General features: G+C 45.3%; 1 protein-coding gene across 11 annotated transcripts in view; it reads left to right on the forward strand.

The window, feature by feature from the left end:
- Positions 1–26294, forward strand: part of SLC4A5 (solute carrier family 4 member 5) — a 193343-nt gene that overhangs the window by 149077 nt on the left and 17972 nt on the right. For 4 of the 11 annotated variants that reach the window (XM_075601361.1, XM_075601362.1, XM_075601371.1 and 1 more), the window contains 8 exons: positions 5101–5234; positions 6593–6864; positions 8572–8633; positions 12025–12225; positions 21523–21636; positions 22798–22911; positions 23598–23759; positions 24602–24780. In XM_075601361.1, coding sequence (XP_075457476.1) covers positions 5101–5234; positions 6593–6864; positions 8572–8633; positions 12025–12225; positions 21523–21636; positions 22798–22911; positions 23598–23759; positions 24602–24780 — 1238 coding nt within the window. The remainder of the gene's footprint in view (positions 1–5100; positions 5235–6592; positions 6865–8571; positions 8634–12024; positions 12226–21522; positions 21637–22797; positions 22912–23597; positions 23760–24601; positions 24781–26294) is intronic. The other 7 variants (XM_075601366.1, XM_075601372.1, XM_075601364.1 and 4 more) reach the window with 4 other exon arrangements.

The following is a 26294-nucleotide window of genomic DNA, read 5'->3' on the forward strand; positions in this document are numbered from 1 at the left end:
TCAAAAATGGAGCTCCTCATACTTCCTCCCAAACTTGGCTCTACTTGCCCCTTCTACAGTATATTACTGTTGGCAGCACTATCATACACACAGTATCACAAGCATGCTGCCTAGGGGTCACATTTGACTCCTCCCTCACATTCTTCTCTCACATTCAAAATGTAGCTAAAACCTGTCGTTTTTTCCTCTGCAATATTGCAAAGATACAACTTTTCCTCTGTGGCTCTACTGCTAAAACTCTGATGTAGGCCCTCATTCTCTCCCGTCCCGACTATTGTAACCTTCTGCATTCCTGCCTCCCCTAAAATGTATTGTAAACGCTGCTGCCAGAATCACGTTACTCTCTTATAAATCTGTCTCTCCTGACTTCCTATCAAGTCCGTATCACACACAAAATTCTCCACTTCACTTTTAAGGCTATACACTCTTCTGTCCTTTATTACATCTCAGCCCTATTTTCTCGCTATACACCATCCCAACCCTTGTGTTCTGCACAAGGATGTCTTCTCTCTACCCCTTTTGTATCTAAAGCCCTAACCCACCTTAAACCTTTCTCACTCACTGCCTCACACCTCTGGAATGCCCTTACCCTTAATATCCAACTAGCACCCTCTCTATCCACCTTTAAGATCTATCTTAAAACCCACCTCGTCTTTGGCCCCTTGCAGACCACTTACCAGAACACTCTCCTACTGTCTCTGTATGTTCCTCCTACTTACCAATTAGATTGTAAGTTCTTTGGAACAGGGACTCCTTTTCCTAATGTTACTTGTATGTCTGAAGCACTTATTCCAATTATGTGTTATTTGCATTATTTGTTATTTTATATTATTATGTTACGTGTATTTTGCTGTGAAGCGCTATGTACATTAATGGTGCTATTTAAATAAAGACATACATACAACTTCACTACTGCAAAACCCCATGGAATACAGAGTGGGGGAGGGGAGAGGGAAGAGAGGGTGAGGGAGGGGGTGGGGGCTTTGTGCAACCTCTGTGTCGGGCAGCCGGGACATCAAGCCATGTCCCCCCCCGCGGGTGTACCGGTGTCCCGGTCGGCGCCAGTAGTTTGGGCCAACTTCTGCCTCCACCCGCATGGCCCCAACTTCTCACTGGCGCGTAACTAGAGGCCTCGGCCCGTCCCACATTGCCCACAAAGAAAGTACAAGTGTGGGGTGTAGGAGACGAATGCAGATAGATTTGGGGGAAATAAACATTGGCTTTTATTTAGCCTGTATCTTCAAACAATATAGCTTTAAGGCAGTATACAAAATAAACAAAACAGGCCTATCCCTTAGGAAGGGCTTACTCACACTTCCCAGTACCTACTGTATATAGGACCCTTTCAGTGTGAGATGGGCAGGCAGATTATTGGAGATAAGGAAAAAGCAGAGGTATTAAACAAATTTTAATAGGCGGCTAGATAAAATTAAAGTAAATAAGGCACCTGGCCCTGATGGCAAACAGTATATCCAAGAGTTCTAAAGGAGTTAAGTTCAGTAATAGCCAAACCATTACATTTAATATTCAAGGACTCCATTTCCACAGGCTCAGTACCACAAGATTGGCGCAAAGCAGATGTGGTGCCTATATTTAAAAAGGGAGCTAGATCACAACCGGGGAATTACAGACCTGTAAGCCTGACTTCAATAGCGGGGAATGAAAGTTAAACCGAATATCAGCTCTATGAATGTAGTAAGAATAATAATTCACAATAAAAAATATATAAAGCTGGAGCTTGTTTCGGGTTGTGGAAGTAATGTATCCAGTGCTTGGAGATGGAGAGACATAAGGTGGGGGTAATGATAGTGCAAATGTAGCGGGGGTGCTTACACAGAGCGGGTGGTCCCCACTAATGTGTACCCCTATAGATGCTGTGATAGTCCTCTTACTCTGTCTCTCCTGGCCGGTTGTGGTGTGGAGTCACGCACTCACTAGGGAACACCTCCTCACCTCTCCTTCCGCGATGCGAGTCTGAATGAGTCAGAACTCACCTTTCTATACCCCAGGTGGTGTCCGTCAATCAGAGTAGATTCAGCAAATGTGACATTCATCACCCATGGAGACTGTGATGGCAGATACAATAGATTTGTTCAAAAAAAGGTTGGACACCTTTTTAGAAACGAAAGGTATACAGGGATATACCAAATAAGTAAACATGAGGATGTTGATCCAGGGAGTAATCTGATTGCCAATTCTTGGAGACTGAAAGGAATTTATTTTTCCCCTTATGAGATATCATTGGATGATATGTCACTGTTTTTTTGTTCGCCTTCCTCTGGATCAATAAGTATAGATATAGGATAAAGTATCTGTCGTCTAAATTTAGCATACTGCACCGACACACTTTATTCGAGCAAATACCCAGTATGTACCTGGCAGATACCTGGAATGCGCCGCTCCTCACCTCTGACAAGCCCCGTTGTGTTTGCCTTCCCAGCCTGGGTTCATGCCTGGCTGACGGGCGGCTGATCTGTTAAATGATAATGATTAGGATTTAATAGGCTGCAATGCTTCGCGTGTCTACCAGATGGCATAAATTCATGAATTGTAATGCAGTATATATATATACTGTGCAGTATTGCAGCCAGCGGGAATAAAATGCTTCAATCCCTGCCTGGAAAATAACCCAATGCACTCGGGCAGAAAACAGTCACAAACCTCAATACACCCGGGTATACCCGAATTCGTGGGACTAGCCGAGCTCGAATAAAGTGTGTCGCCAGTGTAGGTTGAACTTGATGGACGTACGTCTTTTTTCAACCTTATCTACTATGTTACTATGTTGCTATCTGCAGGGCTGGGAGGATAGGCTTCTGACCCAAAGTCCAAAGAGATACCTGTTATCAGGGGCTCTTTCCCTCAGTCTGGGTTGGTGTCCATGGGGTGCACCGTTTGGCGGGTTCCGGGGTCCGCTGTGTCCTGAAATAGAGGATCTGGTTCTCTGGGATCCCTCTCTGACCGCATACACTTCCTTAGTGCTAGAGACTGATGAGCCAAATGGAGACTGGCTAATTGTCTGTAGCTGCAATTAACCAGCTCCCTGCTGTACTCATCAGCCAGATACAGGCTTTCTATTTGGAGCACTTTTTAGACAGGGGTTATGGTCCTATCACAGGGGGATTGAGTGAAAGAGGGGGGGGATTGAGTGTGAGGAGGGGGATTGAATGTGAGAGGAAAGAGGAATTGAGTGTGAGAAGAAGGGGGAATTGGTTGGTTAAGAGTTTGAGAGGAGGGGGAAGTTAGAGAGGTGGGGGGATAGTGGGGGAGTTAGAGAGGAGGGGAAGAGTGAGAGAATTATAGAGGAAGGGTGAGTGAGGGAGTTAGAGAGGAGGGGGTGTGTGAGAGAGTTAGAGACAAGGGAGGAAAAGAAAGGGCATTGGGAGGAGAGTGAGTTAGGCTGCGTCCATAGTGGGAGCGATGGTGCGCACGGCGCGAACAAAGTGCAGCAGCTCTATAGGGTCGGCCATAGTGAGCGCAAGTACGCGTGTGATGAAGAGCAGCAACAATGCGTGCCAACAATAAATGCAGCCTTAGAGAGAAGCGTGAGAGAGTTAGAGAGGAGGGGAGAGAGGGGAAGAGTTAGAGAGAAGGGTGGAAGAGTTAGAGAGAAGGTGATCATTAGAGAGGAGGAATGGAGAGAGTTTGAGAGCAGGGGGGTTAGAGATTGGAGAAGAGTTAGAGTGGGGGGTGGGGAGAGTTAGAGAGGATGGGGGAAGAGAGTGACAGAGGAGGGTCTTTAAAAAAAATTACAGGGCTGCCCAAAAATTGTAGTTATGTGACTCATGCTTAGATACCCTCTTATCTCACTCCAAATGCAGCCAGGTGCACAGGTCTCATGTATGAGACAAGCTGATTGGTTCAGACGATATTGCTGGCCCCTCTGGCAGCGATGGCAATAATGGTACACGCTGTCATTTATACCCCTAATGAGAATACCAGATGCTCTTATGCAAACACAGTTGACACATATTAACACCCTAATACACACATTGGTCAAACTATGGGCGTACTATAGGGGGAGCAGATACGCAGTACCACTACTTTTTATTCTCACACCCTGAGTACTGCTACTTTTTTAATTGACAATTTTCCAAATCCAATTTACTTTTAAGGAAAAGTTTGTTATAGTTTATAGAGCCTCTCCTTCTTCTAGTCTAAGAATGGCCAACTCCAGTCCTCAAGTGCCACCAATAGGTCAGCTTTTAAAGATATCTGCTTCAGCACAGGCAGCTCAATCAGTGGCTCAGTCAAAATGAACCAACTGTGCTGAAGCAGAGATACCCCTAATACGTGGTCTGTTGGTGGCCCTTGAGGACAGAAGTTGGCCACCGCTGTTCTATTGTAACAGCATCATTATTGCTTCTACCTTTCTAAAACACAGTCCAAAGACATGTGTCCTAATGTTTAATAAATAAAGATCCTTTTTTAACCGTTTGAGTGCCGGAGGGGTCACAGCACCAGAGTGCCACTTCCCCTCCGGCACATTGCGATCATGTGATCGCTCCTCAGTAGTGATCACATGATCGTGGCGTCACTGATGACGTGAACAGAAGAGTAATCTCCTCCTCCATTCCTTGTCTGCTCAGAGCAAAAAGGCCATGACGTAGCTGCGTCATGGGGCACTCAAGTGGTTAAACCACTGGATACACAATCTAAAAATACAGACACGCTAATATATACATCAACGTCTGAGAACCCATAAGTGTATCTGCTTGTCTCTCACAGGTCCTCAAACCTGCTCCATTTATCCGATTGTTACGCCATACAGAGGTTAAGTAGTTGACAAGGATTCTGGGTAGTGACGTGCGCATGAGAACTCGGTGGGTATGACACTTGGATATAGACAATCTTCACACACACATATACACAGTTACACATAACCCACACATGCTTCTGTACCCGAGTTTCTCAACCAGAATTTAGAAATAACATATGAATTGCCAAGCGCACGTTTGCACTTATATCTGAATGTATGATTAGCTGCTGATCCCTAAAACATAGTCTGTGCAGGGGGGTCCTGGGGAGTGTGTTCTTGTGTACAATGGTGTCTTGTGTATGAGGTTTCTACACCCCTGACTGAATTGTTACCTATTGCAGGGAGTGATGGAGAGTTTCCTCGGCACAGCCATGACAGGCTCTGTGTTTTGCCTGTTTGCTGGGCAACCTCTTATCATCCTGAGCAGCACTGGGCCTATCCTCATCTTTGAAAAGCTCCTGTTTGATTTCAGCAAGTAGGTAGATTGATTTGATTCCTTCCAGTTATCTCAAAGGTGCCGTCCCAGGTGTTAATGAAGTCGTTTAGCAGAGCTCCTTGGGCTATGATATGTTCCTTTTATTTTTATGATGTTACAATGCGGAGACGTCAGCCTCCAAAACCATCGACTTTTGACTTAAATCAAGATGGCTGCCATTTTCCCCATACAAGTCAATGGGATGAAGCTTTAGTGATAAATGCCTATTTCAGCATTTCTAATGATGAAAAAAGAACAAGACGTTGTATATTTGAAATACTTAAGTGTTATGTGCTTTTTTTTTTTTTTTTTTAACGTGCTATGTGGGACTACCCCTTTAAAGCAGCAATTCCTCCTAAAATCAAGATTTTTATTTTGCCCTTTATTAACCAGGCTGTTTTCAAGAGCGGAACCCTGGCGCTCAAAGCTCCCAGGAGCCCCCGGTCATCAAGATTTATTTTATTTTTTCTAGTAGTTGCAGGAAGAAACAAAGCTAGCAGTGGGGTCATTGAACCTGCAATGTCTAGGCGTTCTATTGGCCGCCATAATGAGGATGACTGCTGTGGCCATATTGTTTCTGGTGGTTGAGCTCCGGGCAACACCTTGTTTCAACAAGATTATAAAAAATATATACTGTAAATATGTAAAAAAAAAAAAAAAACCACCAACACAGATTGCTATTTTCACCTTTTGAGTGCCCACAAGATGTGCCCTGTACCCGGGTAATTTAGGGGCCCTACAACGTTCAGAGTATGTCATGCTATAAATGCCTGTTTTCTAAGGGGAGATCGTGCAATCGGAGCAGATGTGGAGTATCCTCCACGTCCTGGGGGACTTGCCGGCAACCACAGGATCGCTACTCCAGAGCTGGCTTGATGGCAGTGCCCTCGGTGGTACTGCACCGGGCTCTGCACTCTTCGCCGGGCCGACTTTAGTAATCACAGTTTAATGTTGTGGTGGTTAAATTAACCACCACACACCATTTAAACTGTGATTGCCGGGTGCCTCCCTAAGTGCCGGCATCTCCGCCTGTAGTCATGACACATCACCATGACAACGTAACATCACATGACGCGAGGGCAAGCAAGAGGCCTGGAGCATCACATTGTCACGGTTTCGTGTTGCAGCAGGAGGAGATGCCTGCTCCGGAGGAGGTAAGAGGCCCCTGCCAGACTGGCTTTGCACTGAGCCCCGAGAAACTCCCAGCCGGCACTGGACTTGCACTAATCAGCCACGTGGTTGAGATCCGACTCTTCTGCTACTCAAAGGGTTATTAGCCCTATGCCATTCACCAAATGGTGATAGGACCCCGTAAAAGTTACTGAAATGCCTTCCATGTGTATTGCTCCTGATTGCAGAGGTAATGATATAGACTACATGGAATTCCGTCTGTGGATTGGGCTTCACTCAGCTCTGCAGTGCCTTATACTGGTGGCCACTGATGCCAGCTTTATTATAAAGTACATCACGAGGTTCACGGAAGAGGGGTTCTCCACGCTGATCAGCTTCATCTTCATCTACGACGCTATCAAGAAGATGATCGGAGCCTTCAAATACTACCCCATCAATTCTGACTTTAAACCAGACTACGTCACGATGTACAGATGCGAGTGTGTGGCACCGGACCCAGGTCAGTGGGCATATTATAGGCAACAGTGATTGTCCCTTGCGAGGAGAAGAAAGTAGTGGTCCTGCTCATGATTGTTATGGTGCCACAAGTGTCATGTACTTATTTAGGGACAATGAGATATACTCATAGGTTCTCCGTTATGGATTTTTGCCCCTTTTAATCCATCATACCCTGGTTCAAAGCTACTACAAGTTTCACAATGAGTGATGGAGTTTAAATTAATTACAAAGTACAAAAGGACAAAACTGGTATCTCGGGGCGGGTCCAGTGATTCTGCACGTCCTTGTCCTAGGCTTAGCTGTACACATGCTGAGCAAAGCTGCAGGCAAAAGCTGGAGGGAATCCATGTACAAAACAGATAGGAAGCTTAAAGTGCCCAACCCAAAGTGCTCATTTGCATGTCTCTACCCAGAATCCTTGTCTGCAGCGTAACTGTTTATATGTAGGTAGGAAGGAAAAAATAATTGATTTTCTTCCACAAAACAACCCTCCCCGAGTCTTAAAGGTATAATTATTCTGCAATTTCATGTAGGGATTTTTTAGAGGATACAAGAAATATGTACGTCAAATTCTAAGGCACGTGTGAAATTTTATGTAAAATTCCTATTTTTATACATTCTTGTTCAATTTTCATGGCACATTCTAGTGCAAAGTTCACAGACGGTTGAAAAACCCCACCATTATAATGCTAATTATTGGCAATTTAATCATAATACAGGCAGTCTTCTGTTATCCAACGGAATCCGTTCTGGAAGTAGCGTTGGACAGTGAAACCGTGTAAGTGAGTCCCATGTTAATCAGTGGCGGTGAGCGTCGGATAACGCATTCCGGCGTCGGAAAACGGCCCACAGGGTTGCATTGTAAAGGATTGGATATGCCATTCGTTGTAAAGTGAAACGTTGGATAACAAAGACTACCTGTCCTGAATAAGGGGGAAGAAAAATATAGAGAGAGAGGGAGGGAGGGGGAAGGGGGTGAAAAGGAAAGAAAAAGAGGGGGGAAAAAGAAAGATAAAGAGGCATTTCTATGTACGTGCCCTTTATGATTGCTTTAAAGACAACTAAAATGCACCACTCCACATTGCTTAGCATTACGTTGCAGGCACCTCAGGCAGTGACGTGGTTGTGTTTGCTGCTCTTTCAACGTACATCTAATGGCTTTTACATAACGTTGTAATTCCTTCTTGAGAACAACTATTGTAACTGATATCTGCCACATTTATCCTTATTCCACGCACATCTCTGGCTGATCCTTATTCCAAGTGAGTACTGAAACAGCATATTTTACTTCCCCAGTGTCTTCATATGTCTGTGTATGTTTACTGGATATTTTGAAATGGGTCTATGGGGGCTGTTTGTAGAAACGCCCCTGCTTTTTACGGACTTTGACCTGGGTAACCCCGATTCCAAACCCAGCTTCCCGAGTCACTTTATCGTCAATGCCTTGCCGACCACACTGGCTGTGAAGGAGTTAATTTAATCACTCCTTAACCTGCCATAATGGTCTATATTTACTAGAGCAGTGTTATTCAATAAGACACTTGAATGGCTGGTGTCTTCTGGCACCGCAATGTGTTGATATAACACCACTTCGAAAATATAGGCCACTATGTTACAATAATATAAGTCACGATAACACAATATATCATATATGCTGTTTTACTCGTATGACCATCATGATAAGATAAAGCTCTTACTGTTTTTGCAGTGAATACAACTTTATTCAATTCTTCAGCTCCATTTGCACCAAATAATACTAACACCTCTTTGGTAAGTACTGTAGCATTGATGCTATTCATAAAAAAAAGTGATTATGTTCTAGGGATTGTTCCAATGCAAACTGTACGACAGAAACTCTGAAACCATGAAACAATGTACATCCTGAGAGCGAGGGGAAGCTTATCACAATATTATAGGTCAGGGCTTTTCAAACGTTTCCAGACCTCCAGGGTTGCCACCTTCTGTTGAATGCCAACCCAGAGACTTTTTCCAATTCAAATTCAGGAAATGTAATAACATATTCATAGAAATGATATAAATCGGGCCCTCCCTGCCTCATATAATCCTAATCACGTGAAAACAAAAAATTGTTGATCGTATACAATATAAATGTGAATACACAATCGTCAAAATACTTGCACATTTCAACATTTACATGACAGATTTATGTGGGGTTTTAAAATAAATCAGTGTAGTATAAGATCACACTGACTGCAATTTTTTTCTCACTCCTCCACCCTTCTCATCCTCTCTCTCTTGCCCTCCCTCCTCAGCCTCTCTCTCCCACCCCCTCCTCATCTTCTCTCACCCTCCCTCCTCATTCTCTTCTAACCCCCTCCTCATCCTCTCTCTCTCACCCCCTCTCCTCACCCCCCCCTTCATCCTCTTTCTCAACTCCCCTCCTCATTCTCTCTCACCCCCTCCTCATACTCTCTCCTCACCCCCCTTCATCCTCTTTCTCAACCCCCCTCCTCATTCTCTCTCACCCCATCTCCTAATCCTCTCTCCTCACCCCCCCTTCATCCTCTTTCTCAAACCCCCTCCTCATTCTCTCTCACCCCCCCTCATCCTCTCTCACCCTCTCCTCATCCTCTCTCTCCCCCCTCCTCTCCCCTCATCTCCATACAACAATGCCTACCTGGCTTCGGTGGAGGTGGAGGACCAAGGGAGAGGAGGACCAAGGGAGTGGAGAAGAGCTGGCAGAGGTTGTCAGCCTGCCATAGCAGCGAAGGGTGGCAGAGGGGTTGGACGGCGGGAGCAAACTTGAAGCAGGGCAGCAGAGTAGGAGGACGGCCGGGGAGGAGAGCGCTGTAACAACGGCAGACACCGGAAGTCAGTGAAGACTTCTGGGTCGGACCGCTGGGCGTGCTTCTCCCTGGCCATCTTCCTCTGCCACCCTGCTGTGCTCCCACCGTCCAACTCCTTTATCGCCCGCGCTGCTCTGGCGGTGCTCCGTCCTCTTCTCCTGTCACCACACTCTGTTTGCGCACCCCTGGAGTTGATGGCCAACCATAAAAAAATCACGCAATAAACTTACATGTTTATATCAAGTCCTCTTGAGTGCTGGCTATTGCTTTTCCCAACCATAAAAAAATCCACAAAATGTATCTAGGAACCAATGGCCACCAAAAACAAATAAAATAAACAGAAAAATGAATCCAAGGCCTGATGACCCAAAAAAAGATAAAAGATAAATAATAGCATACCAATTGAATCCAGACCCAATTGCCTTCTTGTAATCCAGACCCAATTGCCTTTTTGTAATCCAGACCCGATGGCCTGTCTGTAATCCAGACCCGATGGCCTATCTGTAATCCAGAGCCTATGGCCTATTTGAATCCAGGCCCGTTCATGGTCCTGCAATGGGGAATCCTCAATTTGACGCGATGCCCTGGCTCCACTCTTCACAGAAGAACATTCTTCTGTAAGTATTTCTTGCTTCTTTCTTCTTCATTAATCTTCAACTACCGAATGTGGCCTCTTCAAAGACTTTCAGTCATCTGCAAGGACCCTGGTCTTCTATAGTGGCTAGGGCTGTGGCAAAAGATGTGTTTTAGGGACACGTGGTAAAGAAACCAATCATATTGTACAATATCCCTCTCTCCATTTTTCATGACATCACGGATTTGCTGCCCCTGGTTTGCAAAATTTGTGATGTCATCTGAAATGGAGGGAAGGACACTTGATTGGTCACTTAACCATGTGTCCCTATGACATATCTTCCGCAACAGCGCTTGTCACTTTAAAAGGCCAGAACACTCCCAGAAGAACTACGCCTGCAGTACATGATAAAACAAGTTGGAGTCATCAAGAAGAAAGAAGGCATCTTCTTAGAAGAAAATAAGCAAGAAATACTTGCAGAAGAAGATTCTTCTATCATCAGAGGATCCAGAGGTTCGTGCAAAGTTGAGGATCCCCATCGTAGGCCATGGATGGGCATGGATTACAAATAGTCCATCAATTCTGGATTGAATTATGGTATTTCTATGTTGTACTTTTTTGGTCCATTGGCCTTGTATTGACTTTTATCATTTTTAATTTGTTTGTTTTTGGTGGTCATCCGGTCTTGGATTCATTTTATGTTTTTTTGGGGAGCTAATAGGGCTATTGGCCATTTTCAACAAGGGGGATATGTTTGTTGGGGAAGGTGGGTGGGGATAGGAGGGTGAATGTTGGGGTAGTTTTCCAGAGGTGGCTGGTTAGGCCCCTCTGGGTTGGACAGGGAGGGTTAGTAGGGATGAACCACTTGTTTCCTTTAGTGCTTAGTAAGGCATTGCATGACCACTTAGGTGTCCACAGGGGGTAGTGTTTAATTTGTGTATTAACCTCTTTATAGCCTTTAGTAGTCAGCTAGTCATGAAAACCCATGGCTATCTGGCCACTTGGGCTACTAAGTGGTTAATATGTAGTTAAATGTGTTGTATGGTGTAGGATAGGGACCCTAATACTCCCAGGTATAAGCAAGCAAAAAAAGGGGGAAAACACAGCAAAAAAAGTCAAGGTTTGGAAGCAGAAAAAAACAAAATCATCACACTCACATGATATATGATAAAATAAAACAGTGACCAGGGTAAACCTCTTAAGGTTGTGACTGGAACCTCAGTATTGCAGGTATGAGTTGGGGATCAGAGAAGTATTGTAGTATTAGACCTGGGATCCTCCGCTCATAAAAAATGTATTCTATGTTAAATTGTACCAGCTATTCCATGTTGGTTTAGCTTATTTTGCCTATGCCATTACATACATACTGTAGGCAAGATCGAGCTAACGGCAGCCTGGAGTAGGTGATATAAAAAAATGCAGTACTTTTAGGCGTTAACGCATTTTGCCTTATCGGAGTTTGATGAGCCCAGGCCTCAGTCTCTCTCAGTCTCTCTCAGTCTCTCTCAGTCTCTCTCTGTCTCGCTCTGTCTCTCTCTGTTTCTCTCTGCCTCTCTCTGCCTCTCTCTGCCTCTCTCTGTCTCTCTCTGTCTCTCTCTGTCTCTCTCTGTCTCTCTCTGTCTCTCTCTGTCTCTCTCTGTCTCTCTCTGTCTCTCTCTCTCTCTCTCTACTTCCTTTTTAAAAGACGAATGTTTGTTGAGCCATCTAAGTGATATGGTGAAAATGGAAATGCTGTTCTAACAATATTGTGGTTAATTATCTTCCCTACATAAATTCCAAGTACAATACCATGAATTCCACAGCCATGGACTGGAGTCAGCTGAGTATGAAGGAGTGTCTGAAATATGGCGGAAGTCTGCTGGGGAATTCGTGTAATTATGTGCCCGACTTAGCGCTCATGTCGTTCATACTGTTCTTTGGAACTTACTCCATGACATTAACGTTGAAGAAATTCAAGTTCAGCCGTTACTTCCCCACCAAGGTAAAAACACCAAAGTCTTAAGGAGATACCCTTGTGATGTCTGAGAGGATGTGTACAGATATGATCCCAGAAGGGTCACAAAAGGTCCCTATTGGATGCACTCAATCTTAGGGGTATCTGAGAGGAGTAAAGACACTGCTCTCCTTGTAGCCTTGGGCAAGTCACTTCATCTCTGTGTGGCTTAAGCATCAATATTTGATTGTAAGCTCTTCGTGGCAGGGACAAAAGGTACCTGAAAATTATATGAATAGGTGAAATCTAAGAAATAATATTACTGATCATGTGAATATGGCAATAGTATTACAGAGGAGAAAAAAATGTACACTGATATATTGAAGGCTATTTTAGAACTGTCAAATACAGTTCTTAAATATATTACACCTATAATCAAATCATGGTTGAGAAATATCAGAATAAAGGACACAAGAATACTTCACCGTGTAGACTGTTACATTGAAGCAGTTTCGATATTTCTGAAAATTGCCCAGCCTCTTTTTAAGTCTGTTCCTTCATTTAGAACCTTTCATTGGTTCACGTGTTTGTTTCCCTGCAACGCTGTGCAAAGTATGAGGGTCATTCATAACCGTGCGATATTGTTGATGGGACCCTACCGCACGGAAATTCCCATTCAAGTCAACTGAAGTTTATGTGTGGCAGTGCTCTATCTGCACTATGCCACTTTAATCAAAACCCCTTTACTGAGCGCTACTGTATATAAGAGAAACATTTTTTATTGTACATCAGTCTCATGTGACATCACAAAGCCAATATGGCAACCTGGTGAGAAGATAAGATGCTTAGAGAAGATGCATCAATCATTATATTTTACATTATATTTTGTGTGGTAGTACATTTGTTAACTTCTTCAGCCTGTATTTTTTTTTTTTTTTTTTAAGTGTTTAGACTCCCTTTGTCTCAGACATCTCAACTATCACTGATTTTCTGTTAATCTCACTGGTTTGGAGACAGTCTTACTGATTTTTAGCATCAGTGTTTCATAGACTTTAATAAAGTATTGCTGATACCAAACAGACTCTGCTGTGTCTACAACATTGATAGGCAAAAGGTGGCCCTCTGGGGCTTTACCTGTGGCATATATATATATATATATATATATATATATATACACACACACACACACACACACACACACACACACACACACACACACACACACACAGGACAGGCACTACAAAATCCACTTTATCAAGAGCACCTATTGTGAAATACATTTCACCTGTGGAATTTGGAGTGACAGTCCTGTTTTTTCTTATCAGATGTGCTGCTTTGCTGATACCGGGACGGTATCCACTTTATCTACACATATGAGAGTGCCTTGTCGCTGGACTGTATGTGTATATATATATATATATATATATATATATATATAAATATATAGTGCAGAATAAATGGGTATTATTTTTTATTTGGACTAAGGCTACGGCCCCACTGTTGGCTGCTGCACGCGCGCCTGTCGTCCTGGCGGTGCATGCACTGTGTAATGCCACGATCTGCGGTCTGTAGGGAGCGATGGGAGGCGTGGCCAAAACAGGGGTTGGGGGGCCGTGAACGAACGAAGCTGTCTCAGTTGCTGTGGCACCATAAGCATCCAGTACAGTAATTCTGCCATCTTTGTTGCATTGCAGTGACTCATCAAAAGTCTGTCTTGTACCAACATTGAGAGCATTTTTCTGCCATTGATTTCCCTGATTTCCCTCTTTTTTCAGAGCTTCTGCTTGGAGCTCCCCCTCCCCTTCGCCCCCCCTTCCCTTCGCTGCCATTGGCTCCCCGCACACCATGTGACTGCATCGCCGCATGGAAGACAAAATTCTTGTCTTCCCTGCTGGCTGACACGCCATCATGCTGCGTGAGTCAAGACAACAGGAACCACGAGGCCTGCCTGATAGAGGTGAGTGTCTGGTGTGCGGCGCACACGCCGATGAGTGCCACCGTGGCCACCGGGGATTCCACCTAACAATTGATACATAAGATAAGATTTACAAACAATTCTATGATTTAAACAGAGATTAGAAAAGAGAAGAAAAAAAAGGAAAAAAACTAAAACAAAGAGATATATGTAGCAGGGCCCCACTTACCTGCCCACAGAAGGGAGAGTTGCCCTCTGCATTGCCCCTGCATTGCTCCATCGGATCGGGAGAAGTTGCGGTGGCCATTTTGGGATTCAGGAACGACAATTCCAAGAAGCCTCGGGCGAGAGTTGCGGCGGCCATCTTGGAATGGCTTCGCATGTAATGTAGAGAATCTACAAGTCCCAGAACCCTCGATGGGGGATGGAACACATGGGCTGTCCCAGCCAATGGGATGAGATACAGCCCTTGTGAAGCACGATATCCTCTGTGGGGATCAAGGTGACTGTGGCAGTTGCGTGGGAGCCAGGACAGAAGTAGGTAGTGTCCAGATAGCAAGTGGCTTCCTGGGCTAGGCCTAGATAGGCCCTGAGCCAACCATAGCTCCGATTGTAGGGAAAGCCCCAGATAGGGACCCTCCTCACCTTATAAGTACCGCTACACTGCTGCGCCGGTGGACGGACGTCCATGCGGCGGACTGCGGCCTGTGACCAGGCTGCAAATGTTCAGAGACATTGTGTGAGACACTCCAGCTGGAGCTTGCACTGCGTGGAGGCCAGGATCCTAAGGCGAGAGAAGAGTCGTTCGAAGGCCCACCTGCGTGGGACCTGTCTCAGCAAGTCTGCAAGCTGCCCCTAGTGTACTGGAGTACCCAGGCAGGTTTCACACGTGCACCAAAGATTCACACGGGGGTAGCACTACCCCATATTGGGTGGGACTTGTTCGGCAGAAACCGGGTGTCTAGGTGCCCAGGGCACACTCAGTACTTTGGGGAATACACACCGGGGTATTGGGTTATTGCATCAGTGTGTTATTGTATAGTGTTGTCACATACTGTGGGATTACAGTAAAGCCAAGTTTTATATATATATATATATATATATATATATATATATATATGGTGTGGTATTGTTATTTCTGTTTGTATCGGTTCCTATGAGGAGTCATCCAGCCCACGCTGGGATCCTTCATACAGTAGGTGGAGGCGCTGCACTAAGAGAGAGAGAGCTCACCCCAGGCTCCCAGAAGCGGAGGCTCAGGCCTCCTGTGAACGTACAGGTAATAGCAGCACGCGTAGTCGCCTGCGGTTTCCCTTAGGCATAGGGGAAGGGGGCTACATTTGGAGACACTGCTGATATTCAGACCTGGGATGCCCAAAGTTAGTACAATCCAAATTATGTCGCTGATCATATAGCCGTCCCAGCAGGATGTCTATGGATGGGCATTGAAAAGCCACGTACCACCCCAACAGGTGCTCGCCATTGGGCAAGTCCCTACCGACAACTCCTCTTACGACATCTGTATAGTACTGGGGCAGTTCCCGAGCCTACAGGCCGTGCATATCGTAGCCCGCCGAACAGACCCAGAAAAGGTATGGTGCGCAGTGCTAGTTACAGGCTGGTATGACTTAACGGAAGGAGGTCCACCCACATTATGGTTCCATGGAGCGCTAGATAGCGGGTGCCCTATATCTATCCAGAAATACCCATGAAGGTGGAGCCCACTAGTTTTGCCACTGACATGCAGGAGTTTCCGTTTGTTATTTCTTCACCTTCCCTAGGAAGTCCTTGCAGGAGCGAAGCCAGTGCCGAGTCCGGTTGCAGCCACCGATCTGGTCAGAGCAGTCACAGTTCCCGCCACTCAGATGAGTTCAGATATTCACAGAAGCCATACAGCAGTTTGCTGGGAACAGGAGCGAGTCGTCTCAGGCACAGCATTACTGTAAATTAAAAGATTTTTCCGGGGTGTTGCCCACACCCGTTGGAGAAGAGGCCTTCGAAGAATGGAAGGACCATACCTTGCAAGTATTGGAGGAATGGTCTTGCACCAAAGCTGTTAAGAGGCAGCGGATAATGGAGTGTCTAAAAACCCCGCCCCTACGATGCACCGAGAACAGGATACTGACGCTACAGCACAGAGGTTAGTGGACTTATTAACGCGGATCTACGGCCTAGAAGAGGACGAAAGCGAACTCTGGTCCAAGTTCTATAGTCTTAGACAGTATGAAGGGAAAGAACTGTCCGAGTTTATTCAACGGATACTGTTAGTTTTGTGGGACCTACGTTCCCATGATATAATTCCAGCCGCTGAAGTGGATGAATATCACAGAAAACAGTTCTTAAGGGGATCTATACCCACCCATCATATAGTCATCATGATCCGGTGTTCCTTGCTACAAGGGAGTCCCCCTACGCTTGAGGGGCTATTGCGCCTGGTGAAAGGGCATGAGGCCTATACACGGTTACACACCCCCAAGAAACATAAGATATAGGATAAAGTATCTGTTGTCTAAATTTAGCATAGGTTGAACTTGATGGACGGAAGTCTTTTTTCAACCTTATCTACTATGTAACTATGTAACTCCTGCAAAGAAGAGACCAAAGGAACCACCTCCAAGAAACCTAGTGCGAAGGAGAACCCTGAGGAGGATATCCCTCTGGAACCTGCACGCCAAAACCCCCGGACACCTCGAAGCTCGGCCTCGAATCCTGGCTCCAGTGCGGTCCAAGGTAACCGCTGCTTTACCTGCAACTAAGAAGGTCACTTTGCACTGGACTGTCCGAAGTCAACCACTCCCACCCCTGGAGCCATGACCTTCACCGTTCACCCGGAGGATCATCCGCCCACGTCCTTGGAGAGTGCACCTACGCCCAATCCTGAAAAAGAGCACTCACTGGATGCCTACAATTGAGTAGGGCCTACGGCCATAGTATGATTACTAGTGGAGGGAATATATGCCTCCGCTTTGCTGGACACTGAATCTCAAGTGACCATTATCTATTGGCCCTTTTATGATCTGCACCTCTGGCATCTGCCTATGCAGTCGGCAGAGAAAATTAAGTTAAGGGGCCTTAGTAGTGAAGATTACCCCATTGACGGAGTGATTCAAGTACGGCTGGATATACCACAGCTTAACACCAACAAAACTCACCCCATGGAAGTGGAAGCCTTGGGATGTCCTGAACCCCAGGAACACCCAAATTCTCCCATCATATTAGGAACGAACGCTGATGTGGTGCGAGCCCTGATCTGGACCTACCTTCAAGAAGCCGGAGAGTTACCCCTATCGTCCCTGCGGATTCATCCGGTCTTCAAGGACGAGTGTAACCGAATCTCTCTGCCCACGAAGGGTTTGGACAATTCTTCAACCTTGAGATGGGGTAGACAGAGATTCCACCATGGGGAATGAGACACATGTCCGCTGTACCTAACTACCCGGGGCAGTATGACAAAGACTGGTACTTTTCACTAGAAACCACACCTGAAGAGGACGCGAAGAGAGGGTTCAAAGTAGTGCCAGAAATTAAGGAGTGGAAGTCATCGCTTCTTCGTCAGTTCACGGTGTCCATACAGAACATCTCGCCTCACCCTATCCGGTTTGACGTCGGTCAGGCACTGGGTCGAATATACCCCATTGAGCAAGTGGAACCCCTGGCTCATGTGAATTCTGCTACCGTGTGGGAAGCCCCTCCCGGATTGCAATTTGACTTCGTGGAATGGCCCTTATCACCAGAGTGGAAGAAGCGACTGAGTGAAAAGCTGGCGGAGCGTCAAGAGGTGTTCTCCACCAGTGAAATGGATGTAGGCTGCAGCAAGAGTGCTCAACACCCGATCCGACTGAATGATGCCACCCCGTGCCAAGAGCATTCCAGACACATAGCTCCCAGTGATGTGTAGGATGTGAAGGACGTCCTGAAGGAGATGGAGACTGTTGGCATCGTGTCTACGTCCCGCAGCCCCTATGCATCCCCTATCATGGTGGTATGAAAGAAGAATGGCTCCGTGCACCTGTGTGGACCAATATACTTTGCCACAGATTGAAGAAATCCCCAGTGCCTTATTCGGCAGCCAGTGGTTCAGCGTGCTGGACTTGCGGTCTGGGTAGTACCAGGTCCCCATGAGCTCCGAGGACCAGGAGAAACATCGTTTGTCTGCCCCCTCGGGTTTTACCAATTCACCAGAATGCCTCAAGGCATTTGTGGAGCACCTGCCACAATCCAGCAGCTGATGGTGAAGACCATCGGAGACATGAACCTCGAGAATGTCTGGTCTACCTGGTCTACATTATCGTCTTTGGTCAGATGCTGGAAGAACATGAGGAGCATCTCCTGTAGGTCCTAGACTGATTACAGATGGTTCTGCAGGATCTCTGTCACCTACGTGGGCCACATTGTGTCTGCAGGTGGCTACCGACCCAGCCAAGGTCAAAGCAGTAGTAAACTGGCCCAGGACAGAGAACGTGATGGAGCTCCGATCCTTTCTGGGATTCTGCGGATACTACCATAGATTTGTGGAGGGGTACTCCAGCAAGGCCAAAGTTCTCAACAACCTGTTGCGGAGCTATCCAGAAGATCCTAGTCAAAAATCAGCGACCCCGCGAACGCCATTTGGGGACAAGTGGAATTCTGCCTGTGAGAAGGCATTCATGGAGCTTAAGAAAAGCTTCACCGAAGCTCCTGTATTGGCCTATGCCGATCCGGAGCAACCATACGTCCTGCACGTGGATGCCAGCTTCAATGGTGTGTGAGCGGTGTTACATCAGCAATACCCTGTGGGTCTCCGGCCTGTAGCCTATGTGAGTCGCAGCCTGACGCCAAGTGAACAGAACTACCCAGTCCATAAACTGGAATTCCTAGAGCTCAAGTGGGCTGTTGTAGATAAACTACATGATTATCTCTACAGGGCTTCCTTCAAGGTACGGACCGACAACAACCCGTTGACATACCTCCTGACCTCCACCACATTGGATGCCACCGGTCACAGGTGGTTGGCTGCTCTGTCTAATTATCAGTTTCCATTGAAATACAAGCTGAGCCCCCTAAATGTCGGAGCCGACGTTCTGTCTCGAAGGCCTGGATTGAGTTCAGCATCAGACGATGGCGAATGGGAAGAGATTCCTGGTCCTGGGATTCGGGCGATGTGCTCCACAGCAGCTATAGTGGAGCACATCTGCGTCTCCATGCACGGCTCTTACAGGCGATCGATCGTACAGTACAAATATTGATTTTAATATTAGTGTACATGTGCATGGGGTCTCCTGAGCTGAAACACATTGGTTTCAGCCTCGGGGACCCCTACTTCATGAGATACAGGCCCCGTTATGGGGTGCCAGTATCCCCTGTGCTTTTAAATCTCCTGCGTCACGTGACCGGGGGATTGAAATCATGCAGGGGGATACCGGCACCCCATAATGGGGCCTGTATCTCAGGAAGTAGGGGGGCCCCGAGGCTGAAACCAATGTGTTTCAGCACAGGAGACCCCCTGCTCATGTTCACTAGTATCAAAACACACATAACAATAATTAATTACCGTAGCGGCTAGCCGCTATGGTAATAAAGCTGCTTTTATGTAATTATTATTATAGTGTGCGTGCAGGGGGTCTCCTGAGATGAACCGCATTGATTTCAGCCTCGGGGACCCCTGCTTCCCGAGTTTCAGACCAGATATGGGGTGCCGGTATCTCCTTCATTATTTAAATGTCCTGCGTCATGTGACGCGGACGCTTTAAAAATGGCGGCAAGACTGGCAGCCGATGCCCCATACCGGGGCTTGTAACTCGGGAATCGTGCTACATCTCCCAATCGGATTAGCTGAAGTACCATGTGACAGAAGCCATGTTGGTTTTTGTGACGTCTTGTTAAAGAGAAAGGAAGCACATTCTGATTGTCTGGCTTCACTCCCCTTACATGACGTCACATAAAAAAAAAGAGGCACATGGTTTTCACAGCCAATCAGATGGCGTGTGAACCATTTGCCACTCAAATGTGATGTCACAGGCCATATAAAAGCGTGTGCAGTCTCATTTGCCGGCAAGTAGCCGAGCAGGGAGGACCTTCACCAATAGGATTACAATGCTGTTACAGATGTTGATAGATGTTGGATGTTGTGTTTTTTGGGCATAGGATTGGTACCGCAAGCCAGTGGGGACCACCTGAGGGCCACCAGACACCCATGGGACCACCCGAGGACCCCAAGACACCCACTGGGACCACCCGAGGACCCTTGGACGCCCGTGGGAACCACCCGAGGACCACCAGACACCCGCAGGGACCACACGAGGGCCCCCAGACACCAGTGGGAACCACACGAGGACCCCCGGACACCCGCAGGGACCACCCGGACACCCGTGGGAACCACCTGGGGACACCCACTGGCCTCTTGTATTAATGCTGTGCAAAAAAACAAAAACAATGCTTATATTCATGTCTCCATCTCTTTTGCGCCAGCCTTTAGCTGGTGAAAAGAAATGGTAAGCTTTTAAAGTACGATTCACGTATCACTGCTTTGTGAATCACGCTTAGTGGCAAAAAATGGCGAATTTGCCTTTTTTTGCCTGAGCGTACAATTTTTTTAACACGGAATGTGTTTTGGTGAAAAAATGCCTTTTAAGTGCGATACTGCAGTGTTATCGCTGCTTTGTGAATCGCGCAACAGGCAGGATCGTGCTATAAAGGGATGTATCGCACTTAAAAACACTTATCACTGCTTTGTGAATCGGCCCCATAGAATTCTATGTAAATCAGTATTGCTGACCTGAGGAAGAGAGGAAAACTCTCGAAAGCTTGTCTTATAATATCAATTGATAGTCCAAATAAAAAAGGTATCACCTAATACTAATGTACTCATTTATTCTGCACTATCGCAACTGGACTAACGCGGCTATTTCCGTTTTTTATATATATATATCAAATGGAAATATTACTGTATGCTCATTTGCATGTCTTAGACAGGTCTGCAACTCCACATTTCACCATTATCACCCAGCACACAGCACTTCCACTGCAGCAAGGGATTCTTTGGACCTTAATGGGTCTCATCAGTGTGGGGTTGGTTATACTGGCTATGCAAAAATGAAGCAATGAGGATGGGTTTTACCATACTTAGTTAAAGTTATGGTGGGTAAAAAAAAAGTGACAAAAACCCTCCACAGCAAAGCATATAGCAAATGGAAATATTACTGTATGCTCATTTGCATGTCTTAGACAGGTCTGCAACCCCGCCTTTCACCATTATCACCCAGCACACAGCACTTCCACTGCAGCAAGGGATTCTGGGAAACGACATGCAAATGAGCACACAGTGTCACCTGTATATGTATATATATATATACAGTATGTGGGTAATGTGTGGTCCTTGAAATATATCATGTGGCCTACCACTTGTCTACAACCACCCAACTCACCTGAATGTTCTCCCTGTGTCCCCTCAGCTGCGCTCCCTAGTGGCTGACTTTGCTATTGTCTTCACCATCCTTCTCTTCTGTGGGGTTGATGCTTTCTTTGAGTTGGAGACGCCCAAGCTGCATGTTCCCAGTAAAATTAAGGTTGGCCCCTTTGTATCTCCCCCTCTTGCTGTATGTCTGTCGTTCCTAAACCCTTTGTATTTTACCTATAAACAAATGACGACGTTCAGTTTGTTACCTACTACAGATCTCTTACTGCATGTTAACCACTGTTACCCACTTAGTTTACTTACCCCTTTGGCAGCAAACATTAGACCTCAGTAAAGGATAAGCTATCGTTCTAAATCGCCACTTGATGTAGACTTTGTAGACTCGCTTTCCAAGTAAAAAATTTAGATACACTTTAAAGAAGTGACATGTCAGATCTGCAAAGCTATGAAGAACCTTCATGTTGATCTACAAAAGTATCAGAACCTGCCACACTCCTACACTACTTAGGAGCAATACAGCTACAACTCCGCACCAGCTAATCAGGGGGAAAATCCATGTGTTTGGGACATTACTCAAACTTTACTTTTTTAGGATACATTTTCACCCAAGTATCAAGTTCGAGAAGCCATATTTGTCCTGTAAAAATGTAGATATTTTGCCGGCTGTGATACTTTTAAATAGACCAACATACATGTTCTTTATCATGGATTTAATAGTGTGTACATATCTCTCCAAACACCACAGTTCTGTGCACAAGCAAAAGAGACCCGTGTGGTTTGGGAATCTCTATACACACTATTGTATCTACAGAGTACCCTTGTTTCTCCTTTAAAATATATATTAATTACCAATGGATCTACAGCTAAACAAAGTATCCGGACGTTCCTCCTTCTCCTTCCGTGCACCCCAAAACTGGAACAACCTACCAGAGACTCTCATATCCACCACCAGCTTAAGTTCTTTCAAATCTAAGGCTGTCTCACACTTTAATCTGGTCTGTAACTGTTTCATACGCCCATAATATAAATTATCTCTAACTGTGCATGCAATGTCTTGTATATAATGTATACCCTGCTCATTTATGTAACTGTACTTGTAACCATGTATTATTTGTTTTACTCTGTGCCCAGGACATACTTGAAAACGAGAGGTAACTCTCAATGTATTACTTCCTGGTAAAACATTTTATAAATAAATAAATATCAGGAGTATCTATTAACATGTATGGTACGAAATATAATCTCTTTTAAATCTGCCATTTGTAACGGTGCTTCTTTCCTTCCTTCTCTCTTCCACATGCTGCTTTCGTAGCTCCGTAAACTTATTAGTGACTTCTCAATCTTCATGTCCATTCTAGTCTTTGTTGGTCTTGACATGATTTGTGGATTAAATACTCCCAAACTGCAAGTGCCTACTGATTTTAAGGTAAAGAACAGTTCATTGTAATGATGACACAAGCAGGGTGCATGCTGGTTACTGACTCATCACTGTGCATCTCAACAGTTGCATAATATCCATTCTGCTAGCATGGCGGTTTGCTTAACACTTTGAAGCTTAGCACGGTTAGCTATTTAACCAGTGCTGGAGGCGGAGGACTTGTTAACCGTACATTTTACACCGGATTTCCAATTCAACAGAACATACTCACACAGAAAAACAAATTACTGTACTCTTTCAAATATATTCTTGTGTTCTTTTCCCCTCACTTTTCACTAATAAATCATAACATAAATACTGTATTCACAATGGTCTCATTTATATTACTTCTATTTAAGATGAAGGAGCCATTTTGAAAGTGGTCACATTTTTAACTTGTTTATATGTCACATATTACAGAAAATTGCATTTGGATAAACATCTTTGGATCTCATTTTGGAAAGGATTATACAATACAATTACAATAAATCATCTATTATTTAAACAGAAACTGGGCCTATAGGCTTGTAAATGGAAAAAGAAGTGGTGGTCTATAAATGAATAAAATGCTACAACTCTTTGATAACTAGTTTAAGATTATTGTACATAATTAATTACTGAAAGCAATTTTTGTAATTACATGATCCAAAGGACAGTTCTATCCCCATAATTCCATGTTCTCTCCTTTGCTGCAGCCCACACGCCCTGACAGAGGTTGGTTTGTATTCCCCTTTGGTAAGAACCCTTGGTGGATATACCTGGCCAGTGCGCTCCCAGCTCTGCTGGTGACTATTTTGATCTTCATGGACCAGCAGATCACAGCAGTAATAGTCAACAGGAAGGAGCATAAGCTGAGGGTACGTGCTCCGTTGACAGCTCTTTGGGTTTCACATCATCTATTTTCAGGTCTGCTAAGTGTCACTGGCAATCGTCACACTGACCATCTCACTCACTGGATGCATTCTCACTCATTGGAAGGTACTCTTACAAAATGGAAGACAGTCATGTTTACCATGAGTCAGTCTCGCTCACTGTAAGGCATTTTCACTCATTGGAAGGTAATCTCACTCACTTGTCTACTTCACTATTATGCAGTCTTATTCACTAGGAGTGAGTCATACTCATTGGAAAGTACTCTCTCATAAGTCCCAGTCCTTGCAAGGCAGTCTCACGTACCGGGAATATGTCTTGCTCATTAGAATTTAGTCTCACTCTTGTAGACTAAGTCTGACTCATTGTAAACTCTCACTTGTTTGGTATGTCTTACTCATTGGAATGCAGTCTCATTCCTTTTAAGAGACTCTCTATTATTAGGAGACAGTGTTATCCACTCCCAGGTTCAGCGGCCTGCAAACATTTTCGGCAAACAGTCAGGGCCATATTTACTAAGGTGGCCCATTTTTGGTCAGCAGAACTCTCATATTTGAGCTAAAACTCAAAAATAATTATATGCTCTTTTGTCCGTTTTCAGGACAGTTTTGTTCTTTTCTAGTTTTTAACTCCCATAAGGAGACTTGGGACATGTAATCCTGCTTTTATAAATAGAAGGAACATGACTACATATTCCAGAATACAAAGGATGTGGACCAGTCTACCCTGAAAAATCAGAGGATAATTGACAGCTATTGCTTCAACAGAGTTCCCTTAGTTGAAAGTGTCATAAAACTACTCTAATAGAAGCATCTTCTGTCTGTTCCAGAAAGCGTGTGGGTACCACCTGGATCTCTTCTTGGTGGGGATACTGATGGCTGTCTGCTCCTTTATGGGGCTGCCGTGGTATGTGGCCGCAACGGTCATATCCATTGCTCACATCGACAGTTTGAAGATGGAGACAGAGACCAGCGCACCTGGGGAACAGCCACAGTTTTTAGGAGTACGGTGGGTAACTGCAGAATAATGACACTGACAGGCAGACCTATGCCTCTTTCCTTCAATCCTACACAAGTTATAATAGTAACGATGGTTTTTTTTATAATGCTGATAGCATACACCGTTTTGGGGAATGAATTTTGCAGGAACAATGAGTCCCTGAAGAGCTTACAGTCTAATTTTTGTTGCTCAAACTGGGATTCGAAACAGCATTGTGACTAGTCCCCTTAAAATAAATTGAGCCATATCTACTAAGAAGTCTTTTGCCATAAGGCACCAGCCAGCCCTGGAAGACACCTTACAGCCTCTTCAAGTCAATGTGTCTTCCAGAGCCAAAAGGTGACTTATGGCAGAAGACTGGTTAGTAAATATGGGCCTTAATTATCTTTAAAGTGAAACTCTCACTTATTTGCGACCTGTGAAAAATGAATGATTTTCTTTTTCAATGAGAACACTGTCAGTCTCTTACCAATCACTTATTGTCACCTGCACTTAGTTGTTTGGGTAGTAATTATGATGCCATTGTTTGTCAATCAGAATGATACACTAACGCTTCTTCTGTGTTGAGATGTCTACATTATGTATGAGTCAAATTAACAGTATGGGGTTTTTAAAGTGAAACTTCTTTGCTGGCATACCTACCAAATGAAAATTTGCCTTGGAGTAAATCACCTTCATGGTGACGGAAGTGCATCCACGGAAGTAACGCCACTGCTGGCAGAAGAGGCCGTCAGTGTTGCCAGCTCGGCGTGTATGCGGAGGCCTCCTGCGCTCGGCGCGCATGTGCAGGAGCCATTGCCGATGGCTCCGTAGGCTTCGGCTGGGTGCGCCTGCGCAGAAGGCGCTGGCGCACCAGCAGCAGGACATGGAGACCATACACAGAGAGACAAACACAGACACACACACACACACACACACTGACTGACACACACACACACACAAGTAATTCAGTTACTATAAATATAGAAGTGCAAATAGCTAAAAGTCAAACTTCTTTGCGTTTTGGCATTGAAATTGTGTTTTGATTTTTAATTAAAAACATCACCATCACAAATACAATTTCTGTGACAAAACAGTGACAAAAGATAAAGAATTTTCACTTCAAATGCGCGTGCTTGGCACACACACTTCTTTTTGTAAGTGTAGCCAGGGTCCCTCCGGTCCCCCTGCCTCTCGATCCCTTTCCCCCTTTCGTGTGTGTTGCTGCAAGGGTGAGCCTCGTTGGGGGTTCCCAGCGACATCAGCAACAGGGCGCCGCCATCTTGTGCGCGTTCACGCAGGCGCGGAAGCTCACACATGCGCAGAACGTTAGCGGCAGCCATTTTAGGAGCGCAGGGTCTGCCCACAGTTGCGCAGGCTCAGTGGTGAGTAGCGGCGGCCATTACAGTGAGTGAGAAGAGGCGCTCCATAGTTAGGGACTGTTACGCCGGTACTGCCCGCAGACCAGACCCGTCCCTTCTACTGAGGTGAGGAACGTATAAGGGCACGCACCCGCAGCAAAAAGAGCGTGTCTGGAGTGAGGT

Source organism: Ascaphus truei, chromosome 5 (genome assembly GCF_040206685.1).
Source record: "Ascaphus truei isolate aAscTru1 chromosome 5, aAscTru1.hap1, whole genome shotgun sequence".
In the NCBI taxonomy this organism is placed as follows: Eukaryota; Metazoa; Chordata; class Amphibia; order Anura; family Ascaphidae; genus Ascaphus; species Ascaphus truei.